The sequence below is a fragment of the Pleurodeles waltl genome, chromosome 10, assembly GCF_031143425.1.
Source record: "Pleurodeles waltl isolate 20211129_DDA chromosome 10, aPleWal1.hap1.20221129, whole genome shotgun sequence".
Taxonomy (NCBI): Eukaryota; Metazoa; Chordata; class Amphibia; order Caudata; family Salamandridae; genus Pleurodeles; species Pleurodeles waltl.
Genome location: NC_090449.1, coordinates 628823033 through 628850767, shown reverse-complemented (window position 1 = coordinate 628850767; position 27735 = coordinate 628823033). Strand labels below are relative to the sequence as shown.

General features: G+C 45.9%; 1 protein-coding gene across 11 annotated transcripts in view; it reads left to right on the top strand.

Moving 5' to 3' along the window:
- Window positions 1-27735, top strand: part of KMT2C (lysine methyltransferase 2C) — a 1516687-nt gene that overhangs the window by 833663 nt on the left and 655289 nt on the right. For all 11 annotated transcript variants that reach the window (XM_069211124.1, XM_069211114.1, XM_069211120.1 and 8 more), the window contains one exon: window positions 16095-16233. In XM_069211124.1, coding sequence (XP_069067225.1) covers window positions 16095-16233 — 139 coding nt within the window. The remainder of the gene's footprint in view (window positions 1-16094; window positions 16234-27735) is intronic.

Genomic DNA, 27735 nt, shown 5'->3' with positions numbered 1-27735 from the left:
CCGCGCCTGCAGCTTCTGATTGACCCCCAGGGTCTCCTCATAGACCAGCATTGGAAACGAGACGTCCTGTTTGCACCCTGCACATGGCTGCCGCTGAGGGTGTGTGATTGGTACCTACTTGTGCCCCCTCAAGTGCTCCTTCAATCCCCCCGTGGTCTGCCTTCCAAGCCCCGGGTACTTACCTACAGGCAGGCTTGTGTCCATACGAGCCTACATTAAAATGGCTCTTCTTTGACCTCGGCACCTGGCCTCGTGTTGCTGGGGGTGGGTGTTTGGGGTTAACTTGAACCCCAACTGGTAGATTTCATAAAACTCGGAGACTGAAACTGTAAGTGTTGTACTTACCTGTAAAACAATCTAAATTTTCTTCCACCCAGGAACTGTTACTGAAAATTGCACTGTATCCATTATTAAGACAGATTTGTGCCAATATTTCAAGAACTGTATAACCTACCAATTTCAAACAAAGTACTGTTGATACATGTGTGAAATACATATCTTTTGAAGTACTTACCTACAACTTGGATCTTGTGGTTCTAAAAATAAATTAAGAAAATATATATTTGCTAAATAAAAACCATTGGTGTGGAGTTAAGTCATTGAGTGTGTGCTTATTCTATTGTCTCAGGGCTCGAAAAATCATACAAATTTTACTAGGCCTGCAGGTCGAGTAACTTAAATAATCTACTCGACCTAACTGTAATGGACTTGATCCGTAAACGGGTCTCAAATTGTGTAATCCTAGGAAAATAGTTTACAAAGTCGCCTTTTTCTTAATTTTCACACAACTGCACCTTCATATATGTGAGCTAAGCATTTCTGCAGCACAAAATACCTCTGTTGTTTAAGTAGACTAAAGTTTGCTGCATGCATCACAAGAATGTAGCCCACAAAACCTTGGACTTCTTTTAGTTTACTAACAACATTGCCATGAGGCCAGGAGTGTTTCTCAGTTTGTTTAAACACTCAAGTTTAATAAATATATTACTAAACCATGATGTGGCAACATATTGTCATCTACACACCGTAACTTTACAAGAAATGTCCAAAAACCTGTCCACTAACTTGACAGCTTTACTGATAAAACTATAAAGTGTATTAACAATCTATGAAATTTGGATTTCACTAAACGTATCGTCTGCACATCAACATGTAAAGTATTCTGATTAGTTTTCATCGTATTAAAATATTTTTTCATCACACAGAATTAAAAAAAGGGCTTTCACAAATACTGAAATCTATTTTGAAATGTTTGCACAGCTGACTTAGTCATTTGAATGTTGTGTGTCAGGAAAAACCTGACACTCTATCCTTTTATTTTACATTCTAAGCAGCAGGTCACACAGTTAACCTTACAAAGTCCTGGAACTCTGCAGTCAAAAAGAAAATGAATTGTAAGTGAACACAGAGCAAATGTGACAATAGAACAATATTTAAATGCATCTTTCATTGCCCCTCCACTTTTCAACTGAACAGAACACCTGTTCAGTGTCAACTCGCCGGAAGGGACCAGTAAATATTAAAAATAGCTCAACCTAATCAAATAAGACTCGCCAATGCGAGTGGTCGAGTGGATTTTTCGAGTCCTGTGTCTCTGTGTGCACAACAAATGCTTTGTACTACCCTCTGATAAGCCAACTCGACCACAGTACCACAAAAGCATTAATATTATCTATTTTAGCCTCTGTTAAGCCTCTGGGGAACCCCTGTACTCTGCACACTATGGCCCTCATTACGACTTTGGCGGTCTTACTAAAAGACCACCAAAGCCGCAAGCGCCACTATACCACCAGTGCTGGGGGTATATGTGGCTCCCTATTATGACTTTCCCGCTGGGCCAGCGAACAGAAGCAGTGTTTCCGTCCGCTGGCCCAGCGGAAAAGTCACATCAACATTGCAGCCGGCTAATAATAGAGCCAGCGGCAATGTTGATGTGGAGCGGGTGCAGCAGCAGCCGTCGCGCATTTCACTGCCTGAAATTCAAGCAGTGAAATGTGTGATGGGGCTGTGCCTGGGGGCCCCTGCACAACCTTTGCCAAGTGGATGTGCAGTGCAGGGGCCCCCATGGGCACCCCGAGTCCCCCTTACCGCCAGCCTTTCCATGGCGGTGTTTACCGCCATGGATAGGCTGGCGGTTATGGAACCCGTCATTCCCAGGGCAGTGGTGCTTGATACCATTTATTCCATTTAATGTTTATGCAACAGATTGGCAGTAGCTTATAATTGCAGCATATAAGGAGTATCCACTAGTTCGATGGCATCTGTCGCTGTAGATACGCATGTTCTGCAATAGCTCGCCATCTGGTGTTGGGCCGGAGTGTTACAAGTTGTTTTTCTTCGAAGAAGTCTTTCGAGTCACGGGACCGAGTGACTCCTCCTTTTGTCTCCATTGCGCATGGGCGTCGACTCCATCTTCGATTGTTTTTTTTCCGCCATCGGGTTCGGACGTGTTCCTGTCGCTCCGAGTTTCGGAACGGAAAAAATAGTTAATTTCGGAAGATTTTCGTCGGTATTGTTGCGTTCGGGATCGGCGTACTTAGATTCAACACCGCATCGAAGATCGAAGAGCTCCGGTGCCCTTCGGGGTAGTTTTTCGATCCTCCGTCGGGGCCTGGTCGGCCCGACCGCGTGCTGAGGAACGCCGATGGAACGGACCCCGTTCCGTTTCTGCCCCAAATGCCACAATAAATACCCCTACACAGACCAACACTTGGTCTGCAACCTGTGCCTGTCACCTGAGCACAGCGAAGACACCTGCGAGGCCTGTCGTGCGTTCCGGTCCCGAAAAACACTCCGAGACCGTCGAGCCAGAAGACTTCAAATGGCGTCCGCACCGACAGCCCGACGGGAGTTCGAGGAACAGGAGGAGGAAGGTACCTTCTCGATCCAAGACTCAGACTCCGAAGGATTCGACGATACACAAACCGTGAGTAAGACGTCGAAAAACACACAGAGAAACATTTACAAGGCCCAGGGGACGCCACTGCCACCAGGCCATGGCTCGACCCATAAATTCGGTGACCGACCGTCGGCACCGAAAAAGGCCAAAACAGTGCCGAGATCGTCCGACTCCGGTCGAGACACCGGCACGCAGCCTTCTCGGGACCGAGAAAGTGCTGGAGACAAGCCTCGACACCGAGATACCGGTGTGGACACGGCTCGACGCCGAGACAGCGGCACCGAAACAGATCGACGCCGAGAGGTTTCGGCCCCGAAAAGGAAAAAAGTCACCTCGGAGCCGAAAAAACACGCAGACAAAGTTTCGACGCCGAAACAAACTGCAAGCGACCCAGCTTCAGGCTCTTATACAGAAGAGCACTCGCTAACCTCCCAAATGCAAAAGCATAGGTTTGAGGAAGAGCTACAAGCAACTGATGTGGACCATACGCAAAAGCGTATCTTCATTCAGCAGGGGACAGGAAAAATAAGCACCCTTCCCCCCATTAGGAGAAAGAGAAGGTTGGAGTTCCAGACGGAACAAGCACCACAACCAAAAGTGGTTAAAAGAATTACACCACCACCCTCTCCTCCGCCCGTGATTAACGTTTCACCAGCACAAACTCCATCTCACTCCCCAGCTCACACCACCATGAGCCAGGGTGACCAAGATCAGGACGCATGGGACCTATACGACGCCCCAGTGTCAGATAACAGCCCGGAGGCCTACCCTACAAAGCCATCTCCACCAGAAGACAGCACCGCGTACTCTCAGGTGGTGGCTAGAGCAGCACAATTTCATAACGTAAGCCTCCACTCAGAACAGGTCGAGGATGATTTCTTGTTCAACACACTCTCCTCCACCCACAGCTCCTACCAAAGCCTGCCTATGCTCCCTGGTATGCTCCGGCACGCAAAAGACATATTTAAGGAGCCGGTCAAAAGTAGGGCAATCATACCACGGGTGGAAAAGAAGTATAAGCCGCCTCCTACGGACCCGGTTTTCATCACTACACAGCTGCCACCAGACTCTGTTGTTGTAGGAGCAGCTAGGAAAAGGGCCAACTCTCACACATCTGGAGATGCACCACCCCCAGATAAAGAAAGCCGCAAGTTTGATGCAGCTGGTAAAAGAGTCGCAGCACAAGCTGCAAACCAGTGGCGCATCGCGAACTCCCAGGCACTACTTGCGCGCTATGACAGAGCCCACTGGGACGAGATGCAACATCTCATTGAACATCTGCCCAAGGACTTCCAAAATAGGGCGAAACAAGTGGTTGAGGAGGGACAGACCATCTCCAACAACCAGATACGTTCCTCCATGGACGCTGCAGATACAGCTGCACGGACAATTAATACATCTGTAACTATCAGACGGCATGCATGGCTCCGAACGTCTGGATTTAAACCAGAGATTCAACAAGCAGTTCTCAATATGCCTTTTAATGAAAAAGAACTGTTCGGTCCAGAAGTGGACACAGCGATTGAGAAACTCAAAAAAGATACGGACACTGCCAAAGCCATGGGCGCACTCTACTCCCCGCAGAGCAGAGGGAATTACAGCACATTCCGTAAAACGCCCTTTCGAGGGGGGTTTCGGGGTCAAAGCACACAAGCCAGCACCTCACAAGCAACACCGTCCACTTACCAGGGACAGTATAGAGGAGGTTTTCGGGGACAATATAGAGGAGGGCAATTCCCTAGAAATAGAGGGAGATTTCAAAGCCCCAAAACCCCTACTACTAAACAATGACTCACATGTCACTCACCCCCTCCACACAACACCAGTGGGGGGAAGAATAGGTCATTATTACAAAGCATGGGAGGAAATCACTACAGACACTTGGGTTCTAGCAATTATCCAACATGGTTATTGCATAGAATTTCTACAATTCCCTCCAAACATACCACCAAAAGCACAAAATTTAACAACACACCATTCCAATCTCCTGGAGATAGAAGTGCAGGCACTATTGCAAAAGAATGCAATCGAATTAGTGCCAAACACACAAATAAACACAGGACTTTACTCACTGTACTTTCTGATACCAAAGAAGGACAAAACGCTGAGACCAATCCTAGACCTCAGAGTAGTGAACACTTTCATCAAATCAGACCACTTCCACATGGTCACACTACAAGAAGTATTGCCATTGCTAAAACTACACGACTACATGGCAACTTTAGACCTCAAGGATGCTTATTTCCATATACCAATACACCCATCTCACAGGAAATACCTAAGGTTCGTATTCAAAGGAATACATTACCAATTCAAGGTACTGCCTTTCGGATTAACAACCGCACCAAGAGTCTTTACCAAATGTCTAGCGGTAGTCGCTGCACACATAAGAAGGCAGCAAATACATGTGTTCCCATATTTGGACGACTGGCTAATCAAGGCCCATTCGTTCATACAGTGCTCAAATCACACAAATCAGATCATACAAACCCTCTTCAAACTCGGGTTCACCGTCAATTTCACAAAATCCAAAATTCTGCCACGCAAGGTACAACAATACCTGGGAGCCATAATAGACACATCAAAGGGAGTAGCCACTCCAAGTCCACAAAGAATTCAAAATTTCAACACCATCATACAACGCATGTATCCAACACAAAAGATACAGGCAAAGATGGTATTACAACTCCTAGGCATGATGTCATCATGCATAGCCATTGTCCCAAACGCAAGACTGCACATGAGGCCCTTACAACAATGCCTAGCATCACAGTGGTCTCAAGCACAGGGTCACCTTCTAGATCTGGTGTTAATAGACCGCCAAACTTACCTCTCGCTTCTATGGTGGAACAACATAAATTTAAACAAGGGGCGGCCTTTCCAAGACCCAGTGCCACAATACGTAATAACAACAGATGCTTCCATGACAGGGTGGGGAGCACACCTCAATCAACACAGCATACAAGGACAATGGAACGTACATCAAACAAAACTGCATATCAATCACCTAGAACTGCTAGCAGTTTTTCAAGCACTAAAAGCTTTCCAACCAATAATAGTTCACAAATACATTCTCGTCAAAACAGACAACATGACAACAATGTATTATCTAAACAAGCAGGGAGGGACGCACTCCACGCAGTTAAGCCTGCTAGCACAAAAAATTTGGCATTGGGCAATTCACAACCAAATTCGCCTAATTGCACAGTTTATACCAGGGATACAAAATCAACTCGCAGACAATCTCTCTCGAGATCACCAACAGGTCCACGAATGGGAAATTCACCCCCAAATTCTGAACACTTATTTCAAACTCTGGGGAACACCTCAGATAGACTTGTTTGCGACAAGGGAGAACGCAAAATGCCAAAACTTCGCATCCAGGTACCCACACAAACAATCCCAAGGCAATGCCCTATGGATGAACTGGTCAGGGATATTTGCTTACGCTTTTCCTCCTCTCCCTCTCCTTCCTTACCTGGTAAACAAACTCAGTCAAAGCAAACTCAAACTCATATTGATAGCACCAACTTGGGCAAGGCAACCCTGGTACACAACGCTGCTAGACCTATCAGTGGTACCCTGCATCAAATTGCCCAACAGGCCAGATCTGTTGACACAGCACAACCAAAAGATCAGACACCCAGATCCAGCATCGCTGAATCTAGCAATCTGGCTCCTGAAATCCTAGAATTCGGGCACTTACAACTTACCCAAGAATGTATGGAAGTCATAAAACAAGCAAGAAGGCCATCCACCAGGCACTGCTATGCAAGTAAATGGAAGAGGTTTGTTTGCTACTGCCATATTAATCAAATACAACCATTACACACAACTCCAGAACATGTAGTGGGTTACTTGCTTCACTTACAAAAATCTAACCTGGCTTTCTCTTCCATTAAAATACACCTTGCAGCAATATCTGCATACCTGCAAACTACCTATTCAACTTCCCTATATAAAATACCAGTCATTAAAGCATTCATGGAGGGCCTTAGGAGAATTATACCACCAAGAACACCACCTGTTCCTTCATGGAACCTAAATGTTGTCCTAACTAGACTTATGGGTCCACCTTTTGAACCCATGCACTCCTGCGACATACAGTTCCTAACCTGGAAGGTGGCATTTCTCATCGCCATTACTTCCCTGAGAAGAGTAAGCGAGATTCAGGCGTTTACTATACAGGAACCTTTTATACAACTACACAAAAATAAAGTCGTCCTAAGGACCAATCCTAAATTTTTGCCAAAGGTTATTTCACCGTTCCATCTAAATCAAACAGTGGAACTTCCAGTGTTCTTTCCACAGCCAGATACCGTAGCTGAAAGGGCACTACATACATTAGATGTCAAAAGAGCATTAATGTATTACATTGACAGAACAAAAAACATCAGAAAGACTAAACAACTCTTTATTGCATTTCAAAAACCTCACGCAGGAAACCCAATTTCAAAACAAGGTATAGCCAGATGGATAGTTAAATGCATCCAAATCTGCTACCTTAAAGCTAAACGACAGCTGCCCATTACACCAAGGGCACACTCAACCAGAAAGAAAGGTGCTACCATGGCCTTTCTAGGAAACATCCCAATGCAAGAAATATGTAAGGCAGCCACATGGTCTACGCCTCACACATTCACCAAGCACTACTGTGTAGACGTGTTATCCGCACAACAAGCCACAGTAGGTCAAGCTGTATTAAGGACATTATTTCAGACTACTTCCACTCCTACAGGCTGATCCACCGCTTTTGGGGAAATAACTGCTTACTAGTCTATTGCAGAACATGCGTATCTACAGCGACAGATGCCATCGAACTGAAAATGTCACTTACCCAGTGTACATCTGTTCGTGGCATCAGTCGCAGTAGATTTGCATGTGCCCACCCGCCTCCCCGGGAGCCTGTAGCAGTTTGGAAGTTACCTTCAATTATTTCTATATGTATCATCTCAACCTTAAATAGGTGCATACTTAGTCACTCCATTGCATGGGCACTATTACTACAATTCAACTCCTACCTCACCCTCTGCGGGGAAAAACAATCGAAGATGGAGTCGACGCCCATGCGCAATGGAGACAAAAGGAGGAGTCACTCGGTCCCGTGACTCGAAAGACTTCTTCGAAGAAAAACAACTTGTAACACTCCGGCCCAACACCAGATGGCGAGCTATTGCAGAACATGCGAATCTACTGCGACTGATGCCACGAACAGATGTACACTGGGTAAGTGACATTTTCATTATCTTGCAATCTCTTCAAAATGTGCAACTATTGTTGGGATACATATAATGGTGCTGAAAGGCAGTATCATGCCAGTCATAGGGAGATTTACTGTATATCGCAGTTTCTAACACATTTGTAGAAAAGTGCCGCTTTTGGACATGGTCACCCCCACTTTTTGCCACAGGTGCTTTGGGTTCCTTCTAAACAGGTTCCCAGCTCTTTACCTAAAAACAAGGCATTAGATCTAATTTGTACAATTGGCACACACTGTAGTACCTCTAAGTTCCCTAGTACGTGGTACCCCTGGTATTTAATGCCTGGGTACTAGAGAGGGTCCCCAAGGGCTCCAGCATGTTTTGTGCCACCCTGAGGGACCCCCCTAACAATAGCATACAGCCTGCAATTGCAGATTGAGTGTCATGGTGCAAAATGTTGCAAGCCATGAGAGAAACACAACATGACACTCTCATTGCATATCATGCCCTAAATCACTGCATGTAAGTCATCCCTACAGCAGGCCTTAGAGCCCAAAGGCAAGGAGCATTATATTTGATGGCAGGAAATATCTGCATGCACACACATGCCCCTGTGATGTCTAGTTCAATTACTAGAAGTTGCAAGTGAACAGGGAAGCCATTCTAAGGTATGTACTGGACACTCTTCATTACAAGTTACCCAGCTACATGATTTGCTTCACTGAAATGTTTGGTGTTTGGTATCAACCACCTTGTCGTAATAAATCCAGACTGATGCTAGTCTTGGATTTATTATGACATGCACCCAGAGCGTACCTTGAAGGTGCCCCCTGAAAGCTACCAGACCCTTAGCCTGCTGGCTCACTGATATTGACCAGCCTTCCTCCACAGCCATGTTTCTGACCTCCTGGAGGTAACAGCCTGCACTCTCTTAGGCTAGAAACAATGCCTGCGCCTGAGGAAGGTTATATCACCTCCTCCAGCAGAACGGCTAGTGAATCTGCATACCGAGGCCAGGGTCTTCAAAGTCCCTGCCGCTTTTGATATGCAACCCTGGCTTCCCCTAGACATGGAAGTTGCCACCTCTTGCCCTGAGGCCCATTTGGCACCAGGAACAGCTGAGCATTAGTAATGCATGTAGGTGTACCAGGCTAGTGACACCCCTAAGGTGGGCAGCCTGTTGTGGAATTATGAATTCTGGGACAGGGTTATACCCACTTCCTACAAGAATTGGTCATATAGGGTGTGTAGTCACCCCAAATGTAAGTAGCCCATTGGCTACTACTTTACACCCCCTCTGCCCCCAAACTCCAATACATTGAGTATTGAAGTGGCCCCTAGACACCAGAATAACAGAATTGTCTGAAGAAAGTAGAGGACAAAGAGAAGCTGAAGAAGCGAGAACTGTGGACTGTTAATGGACTTTAACACAAAACCCTGCCTGCTTACCAACTCTTGTCCCAACAGTTGCAACAACCCGACTTGTCCTTCAGCTGTGCATCCACCAAAAGCCTGGGAGGACCTCCAGCACTTTGCCAAGCAGTCAGCATCTCCCTTGAAGTGGAGGAGCCACTTCCCTTCAGACACGAATCACAATGTCAAGCTCACTGTTCTGCTGACCACCAGGTCCACTAACACAGCAGCCACCCAGGAGGAGGTCGCTATACTTCAGGAGGTCATATATGTCTCCCTGCCATGAGAGAAGACCCTAGGACCCACCAAAGCAGTCTTGCACCTGTACCTGAGGTACTGCACTCCTTGCAGCAACCAATGCTTGTTTAAGTCCAATCCAGAATTCAGTGCCGCAACCAGAGCCCAGCCGTCAAGATGCATCAGAGGCGAGCACTGAGAGTGGGCCAGCTGCCCTGTTTTGTCCCCTCCTTACAGGTCCAACTGAGAACCGTGGGCGTCTTTAACACAGGAGCACACAAAGACAAAAACGTGCCGCACTCGAGCTCCTCAAGTCCACGACAGCCAACGCTATTCCCTTGCTCCCAGGACTCCACCCTCCAACCCCACAGACTGAGCCCCCCCATTGGGTGTTACTGGACTTGTCCTCAAGTACCACTCTGCAGGCTGTTTCTGGATGGCCCCCTCATCGCCAAGCATGCAGTGTGCAACTCACGCGGCCCATCCAGCATCCTTGCACACAGTCACCCCAGGGCAGAAAAAACTGTACTGCTGATATTTCTTGTGACCTTGCCCTCCTAGTACCCTAGCTGAAAATGTACTTTGATCAATGAAAGTCTTTTACACATAAAAGCAAATTTAAATGACTTGGTTAATTACCTGCAAAAATTGATGCATTGCAACAGTACTTACCTTGTTTTGAAGTTCTCTGGTGTTGAAACATTATATAAAAAGTATTTGTATTTTTCTAAGAATTGGTCTTGAGTTTCTTCTTGAGTATGTGTCTCATTTATTGACTCTGTGTGTACATAGCACTATCCTCTGATAAGCCTAAACTGCTCACACACGCTACCACAAAAGAGAGCATTTGGGATTATTATTTTAAAGCCTGTAAACCGATAAGGGTCGCCTCGACTCTCTGCATAGTGTCAGCTTACTTTCGGTACACTACATAGATAGGCTGCAATGTTCAAGTCTTACAGATGTCTCTTCAGTATTTCCAACTCTCTGGGTGGAATTTGCTTTTGTAATTATGTATTCTTACCTGACGCGTGACTAAAAAGACACAGGTAATGAGTCCATAAGTAATGCGTACTTGCTTCTTAGATTTAAATCAGCATTTGTCATCATACCATGAAACATCCTCTCATAGAAGTTGGCTGAATGGGGCATTCACTATCAATATCACTAGAATGAGAATGTATTTTTTATTTAAATCTTTTTCTTCAGCCTAGCGAGCTGTCTCGTTTTGTCATGCCTGCATAATGCTGATGAAACATGTCTAATCTGCATGCATCATGCTCGACCAAATCCTTTCTAGCATATTTTTAACATATAGTTTAGAGTTCACATTAAGTAAGTGGTTTGGGCCTTTTGGAAGAGAAAATTGTGGAAGCAAAGGTACAGTTTAGGGAAAGAACACTGGTGCTGGGGCCTGGTTAGCAGGGTCCCAGCACACTTTCAATCAAAACTTAGCATCAGCAATGGCAAAAAGTTAGGGGGTAACCATGCCAAGGAGGCATTTCTTTACAGGGTAGCTGAGGCGAGCAGATGAAGCTTGTCCAAGAGCAATGTAAAGCACTTGCAGTACCACAATAGTCAGGCAGTAACTCCCACACAAGAAAGAACCACACAAGTGTTGCAAAAATAAAGGATTCTTTATTGAAGGACGAACTACTAGTCTAGCATTGGTATATCTCCGTTTGGAGATATCTACACCCAATATGTACGCAAAATAACAAGCTGCTTAGGAATTACTTATTGTTTAACCCACACAAGGTCTACCACTTTTTGGTCAGGTAGGTAATTTAAGTGATTAGATCATTTTGATGTAGGGCGAGTTATATAATTTTGGGAGCGGGGCGGGCACGACAAAAGTTATGGGAATCCTTCAGGTCCTGGAGCCTCATTTCATTTGAAGGCTAGAATCACCTGTCTTGTTTCTTCTTCTATAATATGGTAGTCTAGACCATCTTGTTGCCCTATAGTTAGTTTGGGTAAAAGCACAGTGGATATCTATTGTGTTTGACAGAATTCAGAGTATTCATGTTGGAAGTTGGCTCTGTATGTACTATTTCAAAGTAAAAAATAGTGTGCACAGAGTCCAAGGGTTCCCCTTAGAGGTAGGATAGTGGTAAAAAGAGATAATTCTAATGCTCTATTTTGTGGTAGTGTGGTCGAGCAGTAAGCTTATCAGAGGGTAGTGTTAAGCATTTGTTGTACACACACTCAGACTTACTCCGGGCCAATAGGTTTTTATATTGAAAAATATATTTTCTTAGTTTATTTTAAGAACCACAGGTTCATGATTTACAAGTAATACTTCAAATGAAAGTTATTTCACTTAGGTACTCTAGGAACTTTGAATAATCACAATATCATGTACAGTCTTTGTAAAAATGGCAATAAGCTTTTTTAAAAATGGACACAGTGCAAAAATCAACAGTTCCTGGGAGAGGTAAGTAAAGGTTAAGTTTGCAGGCAAGTAAAACACTTACAAGTCTCAAAGTTGGGTCCAAGGTAGCCCACAGTTGGGGGTTCAAGGCACCCCAAAGTTACTACACCAGCAGCTCAGGGCCGGACAGGTGCAGAGGTCAAAGAGGTGCCCAAAACACATAGGCTTCAATGGAGAACAGGGGTGCCCTGGTTCCAGTCTGCCAGCAGGTAAGTACCCGCGTCCTCGGGGGGCAGACCAGGGGTTTTTTGTAGGGCACCAGGGGGGACATAAGCAGGCACAGAAAGTACACCCTCAGCAGCACAGGGGCGGCCGGTTGCAGTGTGCAAACAGGCGTCGGGTTTTAGATAGAAAGTAATCGAGGGACCCGGGGGTCACTTCAATGATGCAGGCATGCACGGGGGGCTCCTCGGGGTAGCCATCACCTGGGCTATGCAGAGGGACGCCTGGGGGTCGCTCCTGCCCTAGAGTTTTGTTCCTTCAGTTCCTGGGGGCTGTGGGTGCAGTGTTGGTTCCGGGCGTCGGGTCCCTTGTTATATGTAGTCGCGGTCAGGGGGAGCCTCTGGATTCAATCTGCATGCGTTGCTGTGGGGGCTCAAGGGGGTCGCGTCTGGCTACTCACAGGCTTGCAGTTGCCGGGGAGTCCTCCCTGTAGTGTTGGATTTCCGCAGGTCGAGCCGGGGGCGTCGGGTGCAGAGTGGAAAGTCTCACGCTTCCGGCGAGAAACGTGAAGTCTTGAAAGTTGCTTCTTTGTTGCAAGAAAGTTGCAGGTTGTTGAACAGGGCCGCTGTTCACAGGAGTTTCTTGGTCCTTGGGTGCACGGCAGTCCTCTGAGTCTTCAGAGGTCGCTGGTCCCTGTTGGATGTGTCGCTGTTGCAGTTTTCTTCAAAGTTGGAAGACAGGCCGGTAGGGCTGTGGCCAAAGCAGTTGTCGTCTTCGTCTTCACTGCAGGGCTTCAGGTCAGCAGTCCTTCTTGTTAAGGTTGCAGGAATTTAGTTTCCTAGGTTCTGGGGAGCCCCTAAATACTGAATTTAGGGGTGTGTTTAGGTCTGGGAGGGCAGTAGCCAATGGATACTGTCCTGGAGGGTGGCTACACCCTCTTTGTGCCTCCTCCCTGTGGGGAGGGGGGCACATCCCTAATTCTATGTGGGGAATCCTCCACTCATAAGATGGAGGATTTCTAAAAGTAAGGGTCACCTCAGCTCAGGACACCTTAGGGGCTGTCCTGACTGGTGGGTGGCTCCTCCTTGTTTTTCTAATTATCTCCTCCAGCCTTGCCGCCAAAAGTGGAGGCAGTGGCCGGAGGGGGGGGCATCTCCACTAGCTGGGATGCCCTGAGGCACTGTAACAACATGTCTGGTGTGTGGCAGGCTGGCAGAAACTAGTCAGCCTTCACTGGAAGTTGGGTATGTTTTCAGGGGACATCTCCAAGATGCCATCTGGGTGTATTTTACAATAAATTGCACACTGGCATCAGTGTGCATTTATTGTGCTGAGAAGTTTGATACCAAACTTCCCAGTTTTCAGTGTAGCCATTATGGAACTGTGGAGTTCGTGTTTGACAAACTCCCAGACCATATACTCTTATGGCTACCCTGCACTTACAATGTCTAAGGTTTTGCTTAGACACTGTAGGGGCATATTGCTCATGCACATATGCCCTCACCTGTGGTATAGTGCACCCTGCCTTAGGGCTGTAAGGCCTGCTAGAGGGGTGACTTACCAATGCCACAGGCAGTGTGAGGTTGGCGTGGCACTCTGAGGGGACTGCTATATCGACTTAGTCATTTTCTCCCCATCAGCACACCAAGCTGTGAGGCAGTGTGCATGTGCAGAGTGAGGGGTACCCAGGGTGGCATAAGACATGCTGAAGCCCTTAGAGACCTTCCCTGGCATCAGGGCCCTTGGTACCAGGGGTACCAGTTACAAGTGACTTACCTGAGTGCCAGGGTTGTGCCAGTTGTGTAGACAAAAGTACAGTTTAGGGAAAGAACACTGGTGCTGGGGCCTGGTTAGCAGGGTCCCAGCACACTTTCAAATCATAACTTAGCATCAGCAAAGGCAAAAAGTCAGGGGGTAACCATGCCAAGGAGGCATTTCCTTACAATTCATTTGAGGAATATAGGAATATATACCATATGCTTAACTAGTGCAACGTATCCCTTTCAGTTCATGCAAACTCTCCTGTGGCTGTTTTAATGTGTTTGATATATTTCCTCACTTTTCCCTATATCAGATGAACTAAATGTGTAACCGCTTTATCTGTGGTGGAGTAAGAATGTTTTTTTTAGTGGCGTAGGTTTAACCCTGCTTTCCCAGAATTCATGATTTTAGGCCTGCCTCTAATGTATTTTGGTTTGTAAAGAAGCATAATAGATACTTTATTTATGTAGTCTTCTTCCAGCTTCTTTAGTTTGGTGTCTTATTTCGGAGTTTTTAAGGTTTCTAATTTTTGGAGATGTGCCAGAAGAGCATTATGTTTCCCTCATGCCAATGCATTAAACATATTCCACACTCCAATAGGAGACATCTCTGTTCCTTCATTTAGGGAAAATAACTTTCACGTCTGTTAGTGGTTAGAATTTTTAAAGAATACAGGTAAATTTTCTGATTCACAAGAAAATATGAGTTCGCTTTTGGGAGAAAAGAGGAATGCGGTTCTCATGAATACTCTATTGGAGTGTAAAAGTGGGGAATTATGACAACACAAGCTTGTATTTTATTGACCTCTTAAGGTGAGGCAATGTCTACTAGGAAGGTAACTTTCCAGGGCAGATGCTGTATGGAAGTTTTCAATACAGTATAGTTTTAAGAAGGCGTACACATTCATTTTGATACACACAGTAGGTTTCCACGGTCTTCATTGAAGATCCTGTGATGTAGAAATGGACTGCAAGCAATTAAAATTTGCATTTTCAAATTAACTAAACACTGCAAGAAAAAAAAGGCAAGAGAAATGTTTGAGAAGGCTTAGAGTGTACTTTGTTGGAGAATGTCAACAAATTGTGAGGCCAGAAATGTAACAGAAAAGAGCAGTTGATTCTTTTGTACAAAAAATTAATATGGTGATATAAGGGAGGCATGGCCTATTGTGGACGATAAAGATGGATAAAATCAGATTGTTCAGTTCAGAAGCTACCAAATTGCTCATTGGCTCAAACTGAATGGCCTGCGAGGAGTGGCTTAGTTATTGTGGCACGTATTCACCAAAGGCATGAAAGAATCATAAGGTAGATATGTTAACACTTCCTATAGTACATAATAAAAGACACACCTTAACTGTTTTCAGCAGCACTGTCCTTCTGAAATTGTAGGTCTGGGACTGATGACACAGAGAAATTATGTGTCAAAGAATAATGAGGCAAAACAATTGAAAAGACAGTGTCTTCGTCGAACAATTATAGCAAATGTGTTCACATCAGAGATAGTAAAATGAATATAAAATGGCATATCCTTGGGAGGTATACTATTTAAATAAGGGTGTATGTGGAGAACATATATGAAATACGTGTCAAGAATAGACTGGTAAATGTACACCCAGTTTTCATAGGAATTATCTGCAAACACACTGTTTCAGTTTATTCAAAGCCACTGTCATCGCACGCAAACATTTGAGGTCAGCAGACTCGATGTAGAGCGCAGGTTGTTTTACTGTATAAATATTTATTTTACGTGTTAAATAACCTTCATGGAAAGGAGTCCATTCGTGATTGCCTCCTAAATCGTTTGAAACTCTTCACAGCAAAATACTTGCTAGATTGAGTAGTTTTGGGAGGAACTAGTAGTTCATTAGACTTTAATGGCAAATTTAAGTAAGTTACATCTTACAGTCATATGCTTATTTTAAAAACATGAAAAATGATTTGACCATGTTGAGTGATCAGGCTATCATTGTATTTTATTTTTATAGGAGGAAGTGTTTTTCCAAGAATGCCTCTTGTAAACGGCATCATTCCTTCCCGTCCACATCTCCCCCATGCACCTGTGACGTCTGGACCTGCATTAGGCACTTTCTCTCCAATTGCACAATTGCCATACGGTGATAACAGGTAAAATTCGATGGATTCCTCAAACCGATAGTTGTGGTTTACTTTCCATTGGCGAGAGTTATGTTCTTCTTTATCATCTGATGTGCAAGCCAATGCTTATTTTAGTTTAGAAAATGCTGCTCATTGTGTTCCCGTCGTGAAAGATAATAATTGCAAAAATGTGACTTGGAAGAAAATGTTCATAATCCTGTAGTTTGGTGTAATTTGATCATTTGAAAGGCCAATCAACTGAGAAATGTTACGGACTAATACTGATGGATTATATTTTGATAGTTCTAGATTAAGAAACATTTACTTTGTGAAACTGATTTGCAGCTAGTTGGAAGAGACAAGAGGGGATCCTGTCAGAATCAACATGTTACTTTTAGTTACTTGTGAATGTTTGTTATCTTAATTAAAAGAACATTAAAAGTAAATAGAAAATTAACCGAACTTATTGATAGTCTTTCAGTTGTTATTTGTTGCAAAAAAAGAAATCAGTGAAGCATAAATATATGTTCGATGGCATCTGTCGCTGTAGATACGCATGTTCTGCAATAGCTCGCCATCTGGTGTTGGGCCGGAGTGTTACAAGTTGTTTTTCTTCGAAGAAGTCTTTCGAGTCACGGGACCGAGTGACTCCTCCTTTTGTCTCCATTGCGCATGGGCGTCGACTCCATCTTCGATTGTTTTTTTTCCGCCATCGGGTTCGGACGTGTTCCTGTCGCTCCGAGTTTCGGAACGGAAAATTAGCATAGGTTTGAGGAAGAGCTACAAGCAACTGATGTGGACCATACGCAAAAGCGTATCTTCATTCAGCAGGGGACAGGAAAAATAAGCACCCTTCCCCCCATTAGGAGAAAGAGAAGGTTGGAGTTCCAGACGGAACAAGCACCACAACCAAAAGTGGTTAAAAGAATTACACCACCACCCTCTCCTCCGCCCGTGATTAACGTTTCACCAGCACAAACTCCATCTCACTCCCCAGCTCACACCACCATGAGCCAGGGTGACCAAGATCAGGACGCATGGGACCTATACGACGCCCCAGTGTCAGATAACAGCCCGGAGGCCTACCCTACAAAGCCATCTCCACCAGAAGACAGCACCGCGTACTCTCAGGTGGTGGCTAGAGCAGCACAATTTCATAACGTAAGCCTCCACTCAGAACAGGTCGAGGATGATTTCTTGTTCAACACACTCTCCTCCACCCACAGCTCCTACCAAAGCCTGCCTATGCTCCCTGGTATGCTCCGGCACGCAAAAGACATATTTAAGGAGCCGGTCAAAAGTAGGGCAATCACACCAAGGGTGGAAAAGAAGTATAAGCCGCCTCCTACGGACCCGGTTTTCATCACTACACAGCTGCCACCAGACTCTGTTGTTGTAGGAGCAGCTAGGAAAAGGGCCAACTCTCACACATCTGGAGATGCACCACCCCCAGATAAAGAAAGCCGCAAGTTTGATGCAGCTGGTAAAAGAGTCGCAGCACAAGCTGCAAACCAGTGGCGCATCGCGAACTCCCAGGCACTACTTGCGCGCTATGACAGAGCCCACTGGGACGAGATGCAACATCTCATTCAACATCTGCCCAAGGACTTCCAAAATAGGGCGAAACAAGTGGTTGAGGAGGGACAGACCATCTCCAACAACCAGATACGTTCCTCCATGGACGCTGCAGATACAGCTGCACGGACAATTAATACATCTGTAACTATCAGACGGCATGCATGGCTCCGAACGTCTGGATTTAAACCAGAGATTCAACAAGCAGTTCTCAATATGCCTTTTAATGAAAAAGAACTGTTCGGTCCAGAAGTGGACACAGCGATTGAGAAACTCAAAAAAGATACGGACACTGCCAAAGCCATGGGCGCACTCTACTCCCCGCAGAGCAGAGGGAATTACAGCACTTTCCGTAAAACGCCCTTTCGAGGGGGGTTTCGGGGTCAAAGCACACAAGCCAGCACCTCACAAGCAACACCGTCCACTTACCAGGGACAGTATAGAGGAGGTTTTCGGGGACAATATAGAGGAGGGCAATTCCCTAGAAATAGAGGGAGATTTCAAAGCCCCAAAACCCCTACTACTAAACAATGACTCACATGTCACTCACCCCCTCCACACAACACCAGTGGGGGGAAGAATAGGTCATTATTACAAAGCATGGGAGGAAATCACTACAGACACTTGGGTTCTAGCAATTATCCAACATGGTTATTGCATAGAATTTCTACAATTCCCTCCAAACATACCACCAAAAGCACAAAATTTAACAACACACCATTCCAATCTCCTGGAGATAGAAGTGCAGGCACTATTGCAAAAGAATGCAATCGAATTAGTGCCAAACACACAAATAAACACAGGAGTTTACTCACTGTACTTTCTGATACCAAAGAAGGACAAAACGCTGAGACCAATCCTAGACCTCAGAGTAGTGAACACTTTCATCAAATCAGACCACTTCCACATGGTCACACTACAAGAAGTATTGCCATTGCTAAAACTACACGACTACATGGCAACTTTAGACCTCAAGGATGCTTATTTCCATATACCAATACACCCATCTCACAGGAAATACCTAAGGTTTGTATTCAAAGGAATACATTACCAATTCAAGGTACTGCCTTTCGGATTAACAACCGCACCAAGAGTCTTTACCAAATGTCTAGCGGTAGTCGCTGCACACATAAGAAGGCAGCAAATACATGTGTTCCCATATTTGGACGACTGGCTAATCAAGGCCCATTCGTTCATACAGTGCTCAAATCACACAAATCAGATCATACAAACCCTCTTCAAACTCGGGTTCACCGTCAATTTCACAAAATCCAAAATTCTGCCACGCAAGGTACAACAATACCTGGGAGCCATAATAGACACATCAAAGGGAGTAGCCACTCCAAGTCCACAAAGAATTCAAAATTTCAACACCATCATACAACGCATGTATCCAACACAAAAGATACAGGCAAAGATGGTATTACAACTCCTAGGCATGATGTCATCATGCATAGCCATTGTCCCAAACGCAAGACTGCACATGAGGCCCTTACAACAATGCCTAGCATCACAGTGGTCTCAAGCACAGGGTCACCTTCTAGATCTGGTGTTAATAGACCGCCAAACTTACCTCTCGCTTCTGTGGTGGAACAACATAAATTTAAACAAGGGGCGGCCTTTCCAAGACCCAGTGCCACAATACGTAATAACAACAGATGCTTCCATGACAGGGTGGGGAGCACACCTCGATCAACACAGCATACAAGGACAATGGAACGTACATCAAACAAAACTGCATATCAATCACCTAGAACTTCTAGCAGTTTTTCAAGCACTAAAAGCTTTCCAACCAATAATAGTTCACAAATACATTCTCGTCAAAACAGACAACATGACAACAATGTATTATCTAAACAAGCAGGGAGGGACGCACTCCACGCAGTTAAGCCTGCTAGCACAAAAAATTTGGCATTGGGCAATTCACAACCAAATTCGCCTAATTGCACAGTTTATACCAGGGATACAAAATCAACTCGCAGACAATCTCTCTCGAGATCACCAACAGGTCCACGAATGGGAAATTCACCCCCAAATTCTGAACACTTATTTCAAACTCTGGGGAACACCTCAGATAGACTTGTTTGCGACAAGGGAGAACGCAAAATGCCAAAACTTCGCATCCAGGTACCCACACAAACAATCCCAAGGCAATGCCCTATGGATGAACTGGTCAGGGATATTTGCTTACGCTTTTCCTCCTCTCCCTCTCCTTCCTTACCTGGTAAACAAACTCAGTCAAAGCAAACTCAAACTCATATTGATAGCACCAACTTGGGCAAGGCAACCCTGGTACACAACGCTGCTAGACCTATCAGTGGTACCCTGCATCAAATTGCCCAACAGGCCAGATCTGTTGACACAGCACAACCAAAAGATCAGACACCCAGATCCAGCATCGCTGAATCTAGCAATCTGGCTCCTGAAATCCTAGAATTCGGGCACTTACAACTTACCCAAGAATGTATGGAAGTCATAAAACAAGCAAGAAGGCCATCCACCAGGCACTGCTATGCAAGTAAATGGAAGAGGTTTGTTTGCTACTGCCATATTAATCAAATACAACCATTACACACAACTCCAGAACATGTAGTGGGTTACTTGCTTCACTTACAAAAATCTAACCTAGCTTTCTCTTCCATTAAGATTCACCTTGCAGCAATATCTGCATACCTGCAGACTACCTATTCAACTTCCCTATATAAAATACCAGTCATTAAAGCATTCATGGAGGGCCTTAGGAGAATTATACCACCAAGAACACCACCTGTTCCTTCATGGAACCTAAATGTTGTCCTAACTAGACTTATGGGTCCACCTTTTGAACCCATGCACTCCTGCGACATACAGTTCCTAACCTGGAAGGTGGCATTTCTCATCGCCATTACTTCCCTGAGAAGAGTAAGCGAGATTCAGGCGTTTACTATACAGGAACCTTTTATACAACTACACAAAAATAAAGTCGTCCTAAGGACCAATCCTAAATTTTTGCCAAAGGTTATTTCACCGTTCCATCTAAATCAAACAGTGGAACTTCCAGTGTTCTTTCCACAGCCAGATACCGTAGCTGAAAGGGCACTACATACATTAGATGTCAAAAGAGCATTAATGTATTACATTGACAGAACAAAAAACATCAGAAAGACTAAACAACTCTTTATTGCATTTCAAAAACCTCACGCAGGAAACCCAATTTCAAAACAAGGTATAGCCAGATGGATAGTTAAATGCATCCAAATCTGCTACCTTAAAGCTAAACGACAGCTGCCCATTACACCAAGGGCACACTCAACCAGAAAGAAAGGTGCTACCATGGCCTTTCTAGGAAACATCCCAATGCAAGAAATATGTAAGGCAGCCACATGGTCTACGCCTCACACATTCACCAAGCACTACTGTGTAGACGTGTTATCCGCACAACAAGCCACAGTAGGTCAAGCCGTATTAAGGACATTATTTCAGACTACTTCCACTCCTACAGGCTGATCCACCGCTTTTGGGGAAATAACTGCTTACTAGTCTATGCAGAACATGCGTATCTACAGCGACAGATGCCATCGAACTGAAAATGTCACTTACCCAGTGTACATCTGTTCGTGGCATCAGTCGCAGTAGATTCGCATGTGCCCACCCGCCTCCCCGGGAGCCTGTAGCAGTTTGGAAGTTACCTTCAATTATTTCTATATGTATCATCTCAACCTTAAATAGGTGCATACTTAGTCACTCCATTGCATGGGCACTATTACTACAATTCAACTCCTACCTCACCCTCTGCGGGGAAAAACAATCGAAGATGGAGTCGACGCCCATGCGCAATGGAGACAAAAGGAGGAGTCACTCGGTCCCGTGACTCGAAAGACTTCTTCGAAGAAAAACAACTTGTAACACTCCGGCCCAACACCAGATGGCGAGCTATTGCAGAACATGCGAATCTACTGCGACTGATGCCACGAACAGATGTACACTGGGTAAGTGACATTTTCATTTTTAAAAGGATGCATATAACTCACATGCAACCTGCAGGTTTAACTTAATAAGAATTCAGCTTTCATTGCACTGATTTGTTGTACATGAAAGATAGAGGTAAAATAATATGCTATACATGTAAGCATTGGATTTAATTGTCATGTATTAGATACACATAATACTTTTTTTTAATCTCAAATTCACATGATTGGGAGTGGGACTCCATAACGGTCCCTCAACTTTCGTTAATATCTAGATTCAAATGCAACTGTTATCTGATAGACATCTAGCTGCAGATTCCTTAACTTAGAGTTTCTCCCAGGCGTCAGTCTGGATCTGGAGATTTTTCTCAAGCAATACCCCTGTGCACCGTTAGGTGGCATCGATTGGCTCTGTCCATCATTGTACGCCGGATTTGAAGTCATATATAGACGCCTCCCCAGTGAGCTGACGTGAGTTCCTTTCTTTCTGCACGAGCCAGCGTGGACCCCAAGAGAGCTACCCTTCAGTCATTTTTTACTGCCTTCGACTTTTTGTCAAAGTGTTGTTTTTTTGAGTTGCTAACTCCTGGTACGTCGATGATGTCATTTAGAAAGACCAGGTTCAAGTTCTGCGGATATGGTCATTGGGCAATATTCATGACGAATGCGCGCTTCCTGTGCCTTTGGTGTGTGAAGCGCGATGCATCCAAAGGCTTTGAGGGAGTGGTCCCTGATGTTAATGGCAGCCTGACGCTCGACTACAAGCAAGTTAAGAGGAAGGTCCCGGGAGCAGTCGTTGGTTCCTCCATTGTCCCACTCCAAGTCCTCGAGACTATCATGTAAGTCGAGGCACAAGAAGGGGAAGAATGCGAAACATTATTTGACTTCACTTCGTCTATCAGCCGACGAGACGAGGGAGCATCAATGTTCTAGGCCTCCCTCTGCAGGGCCTGTGTCTGGGCCAACTCCGTGCCGTCCCTGAGTTTCGGGCAGCCAGAGCGACCCCTGCCCAGCTAAAAGAGTTTTATGAGGCCATGTGCCTCATTTTTGGTCGGTCCTACACTGCTAGAGTGCTGTCTGGCCCCGTGGAGTCAGAAGGGGCACCTCCAGTTTCACACTGACGACTTCGGCCTCTGCTTCAACCGGCACCCATGGATCCATGCTTGGATGCTGGAGACTGTTGGGCATACCAACTCGACCTTCCCCAATGTCATACGTTCCGCTGGGTGGTGCCGTTCCCATCCTCATTGCTGACTCTGACATGGAGCTGGATGGGTGTTGTACAATGCCAAATCAGGTGCCAACAGTAGCTGTGCCTCCTGTGTCAGATCCTCAGCCTGTTTCTTATGGGCTGGGGTATGGCAAGAAATGGGAGGGTTCAATGGACCCTTTGGAATACCAGCCCCAAGACCTGAGGACTAGTGTGTGGACTTGGGTGAAGCCAGTGGACTGGACACCTCCCTAGATACTGACCTGCTTTCTTCTTCTTCCCTGGCTATGAAGGAGGGAACTTCATATTTTTTGATGGTGCGAAGAACAGCTGAGCTCATGGACGTTGAGCTACCTTTGGTGGTAGTCACGGCTAACTTCTTGACAGAGGTGCTTCAGCCTGAAGCATCATCCTCTGAACTCTTGCTACCCTTCAGTAATGAAGCTCTTACAGATTTCCTCCTGGGTTCCTGGTCTAAACCTAGCACAGAGGCTCCTGTGAACAGGACAAGTTACCTCCACCATTGCTCTGCCCCAGGTGACCCAGGTTTCTTAACACAACATCCCACCCCTGAGAACTTGGTTATCCAAGCCTCCACTTCCCAGGGCACGTTCCCTTCAGGGAATCCCCAGATAGGGAATCCAAGAGGCGGGGGACATCCTTGGGGGGGAAAAAAGAGGTTTTCTTCTTCCATTGACATTGCAGTCTGTGAGCCTTTTGGGCCGTTATTCCCACACCCTGTGCAATCCAGTCATGCAACTCCTACCACAGGTCCTGCAGAAGGCCTGGGCTGTATTTTCCCAAGCAGTTGCGGATGGGAGAGATACAGCAAAGGTCACAATCCGATGTTGACTGGACACTACAGACTCACTGGGCAGAACCGTTGCATCAGCAGTGGCCCTTAGACTCCATATCTGGTTGAGCTTGTCAGGCTTTTTGGGGGATGTCCAAGCCAATCATATGGACATGCACCCTGATGGCACTCATCTCTTTGGAGAAAAAGCAGACTTGGTGCTCAAGTGCTTCAAGGATTCTCGTGGCAAGGCCAGGTCCTTGGGCCTGGCAGCAGCCGCTCAACCTCCTCAGTCTGCTTTTTGCTGCTTTCGTGGCCATGGAAGGGGTGCCCTGCCTTGTCCATTCCTATGCAGCCACCATGCTGCGCATGCTTGCCAGCCTGTGCGTGGCCAGTTCACCGTGCTGTCATTTGGCCTTAACAGTGTCTCTTGGGTGTTCATCAAGGTGATGGCGGTGGTCGCAGCTCATCTGCACAGGTCTGGAGTTTCATTCTCGCCATACCTTGATAGTAGGCTCACACCAGGCTGTCGTCTCCAACATCTAGACTACAGCAGACGACCTGGGTTCACTATAAATGTACTAAAGTCACACCTGCCTCCCTCTCAGATGCCCCCTTATATCTGAGCTGTTCTTGACACAGTGCAGTTATCCCCGCGAGCGGCGAGTCCAGGATATTCAGGCTATGAAACCAAAGTTTCAGCCTCTAAACTGGATTTCGGTGAGAATGACTCATAGACTGCTGGGCCTCATGACCTCATGCATTCTGCTGTTAAAGAATGCCTGTTGGCATGTGCTGGATGTGCAGTGGGACTTGAAATTCCATTGACTTCAGCATCAGCCGAATCTCTCAAACCCAGTCCATATATCGGAGGGAACTGCAGAAGTCCTGCAGCGGTGGCTGGCACATTGCGATTGTCAGCGGCAAACCCTTTTCTCTTCCCCACTCAGAACTTAGTGGTCACAGATGCATCACTCTTAGTTGGGGTGACCATCTGAGAGAGGTGGCGATCCGAAGGCTCTGGTCTCTGGTGAAGTCTCAGCTTTACATCAAACTCTTGATGTTGAGAGCAATACGCTTGGTATTGAAAATCTTTCTTACATCCGTCAGGGAAACGCTGGTACAGGTGTTGACGGACAATACCACAGCCATGTGGTACTGCAACAAACAAGACAGACTGGGATTCTGGACTCTGTTCCAGGGAGCTCTATGACTCTGGACATGGCTGAACAATGCCCTGATTCTTCACCCTGAGGTGGTATATAGTTACTTCAGGGAGTGCCTTGGATAGATCTATTTGCCACTGCCTGTCAGCATGTCTGCACGCTGGAGATTCCAAGGTGGCTCTCACTCAGAGATGCATTTCATCTCGAATGGCACTCTGGACTCCTGTACGTCTTTCCACCGATACCACTCCTGTCCAAAGTTCTTAAGAATATCAAGATCCACTGGGCCCAAGATATCTTAGTGACTCTGGACTGGCTATGGAGAGTGGGGTATCCCAAACTCCCTGAGTCTGAGCATCCGTCCACCAGTCAGGCTGCCTGTTCACAGGGATCTTGTTTCTCAGCAACAGGGCATGGTACTGCACCAAACCTTCCCACTCTCTACCCTCAGCAACAATTGAGGGTATTTGATCTCCCTCCCAATGTATATGATGCCATTCTGGTAGCTAGGCATTCTTCTTCCAAAACCTTTTACACCTGCCAATGGGACAAGGTAGTGGTGTGGTGTACATCTAAGTCAGTTGATCCTTTGTCTGCACGCTTGTCTGAGGTCTTCCTTTTCATTTTATCCCTAGCCCGGCTAGGCTTTGCCACCTATTCTGTCCACCATTTCTGTTTTTCTATGGTTGCTGCATCACTCTCCCCTGTTAGTCACCTCTTGTGACTAGATTCCTTAAAGGTTTGCAGCATGTTTCTTTCGATGCCCTTCATTATGTATGCCTCAATTGGGACTTGAATGTAGTTCAATCCTTGCCTGTGTGTTTCCCGTTTTGAAGTAATTCATAGCTGCCCTCTACTGCTCCTATCTCTCAAAACTGTCTTCTTTGTGGCTGACACACCCTCCAGGATGCCTAGCGAGCTATAAGCACTTTCCATTTACCCTCTCTACACTTGATTCTTCCCAGACAAACTGATTCTTAGCACTAGGGCATCCTTTTTGCCAAGGGAGGTCACACCGTTTCACGTTGGGCTAAACATCACCCTGCTTACCTTTTTTCCTCTTCCTTCCATAGAGGAGAGACTCAACTGTCTGGACCCAAAAAGAGTTATTGTTCTATATTGATCATGCCAAAGATTTCCAGGTGGACGATTAACTCTTTGTTGGATTTGCAGGGACAAAGAAAGGGAAGGCAATGCAAAAGAGAACTGCCTCTTAATGGATCATCCTCTGTACTATCTGCTTCGCTATGGCGTGGAAACACAACCCGAGGGCTTATTAGCTCACTCAAAGAGAGCTACAGCTGTGACCACTGCGTTAGCTAGAGGAGTCCCAATCTTGGGCATCTGTCAGGAAGTGATGTGTACATCACTTCACAAGTTTGCCAAACACTACTGCTTCAGCAGTCAGGTCCCGTGAGATGGGCACTTTCCCCGTTCGGTCCTCCCTTAGTCTGAAACAATCCACAGACTCACCTCTGGGGAGAGATACTTATATATCATCTATTGTAAGGTAAGGAATCTACGGCTAAAACTCTGACAGAAAAGCAAGTTAATTACCTTTAATAATGATTTATCTGGTAGAGACTCAGTATCTAGCTGCAGATTCCTTACCGACCCTTCCATTCTCTTTGTTTTTGAGGGCTGTCTTTTCTAAATTAGGGGATCCTTTTGAACCTCCTTTTTGGCACACACGTCATTCCTCCTCAGCTTAACCCTATGCTTCTAGTGGGGAAAAAAGTGAAGAACTGAGGTCAGCACACTGGGGTGGCACCTATATAGGGACCGCACAAGTCACTTTCAGCGTGGATGACGCCATGCAAGGCTGAATTATGTCACATACTGGCACACAAGGGGGATTGCTAAAAAAAAAAAGCCCTGGTCCAGTCTGACATCTGGGAATATTCTAAAGTAAGGAATCTGTGGCTAGAGTCTCTACCAGATAAAACGTTACTAAAGACAAGTAACTTGCTTGTATAGTCCTCGAGTTCTGGAGTTTAAAAAAAATGTTTATTCTATACAGACTTCTAGTTGCAGATTCCTTACCTTAGAATTTTCCCCCAGGCGTCAGACTGGATCCAGAGATTTTTCTTCGAGTAATACCCTTGCGCGTCGGTAGGTGGCGTCGGTCGACTCCGCAGGCATCGTATGTGTCGTGGTTGCAGTGATGACGTCGGGGGTAGTACATAGACGCTGCCCTCAAACTTTTTTGGTGCAACACTTGGTGCGTCGAGGATGTCCCCGAAGACCGGGTTGAAGCCGTGTGAGGACTGCCACCGCATGATGTCGGTGACGGATCCTCATCGTGTTTGTCTGTGGTGCCTCGAGCGCGACCCGAAGTCGTGCTCCGAGTGTCATGCAATGCATCCGAAGGCTTTGAGGGAGCGGTCTCTAAAGCTGATGGTGGCCCGGCACTCGACTCTGCGTAGGTCACGATCTCGCTCGAGAAAAAGGTCTCGAGATCGGTTGCGGAGCCATCACCACTCGTCTTCTTCGAAGTCCTCGGGTCAAGGTAAGAAGAAGAAGTTGAAGAAGTCCCACCGCTCTCCGACTTCACCCCATTGCTCGGCCGACGCGACGCCGGTTGCACAATCTAGACCTTTCCCGGCGCTAGGTCGTTTATCAACGCTCCCGACGTCGGTAGTGCCCACTATCGACGTCGACCCAGTTCTCATTCCCGATGAGTCGGAGCGGCGTCAGCCGACGATGCATTCGGCTCCGGTGGGCCCTATTCGCCCGAGGATGGATTCTGACCCATTTTCCTATGGGTACGAATACGGGGAAGAATTGGAGGGGTCCCTGAACCCTTATGAATACCAGGAAGACCCTACTATGGACTGAGCA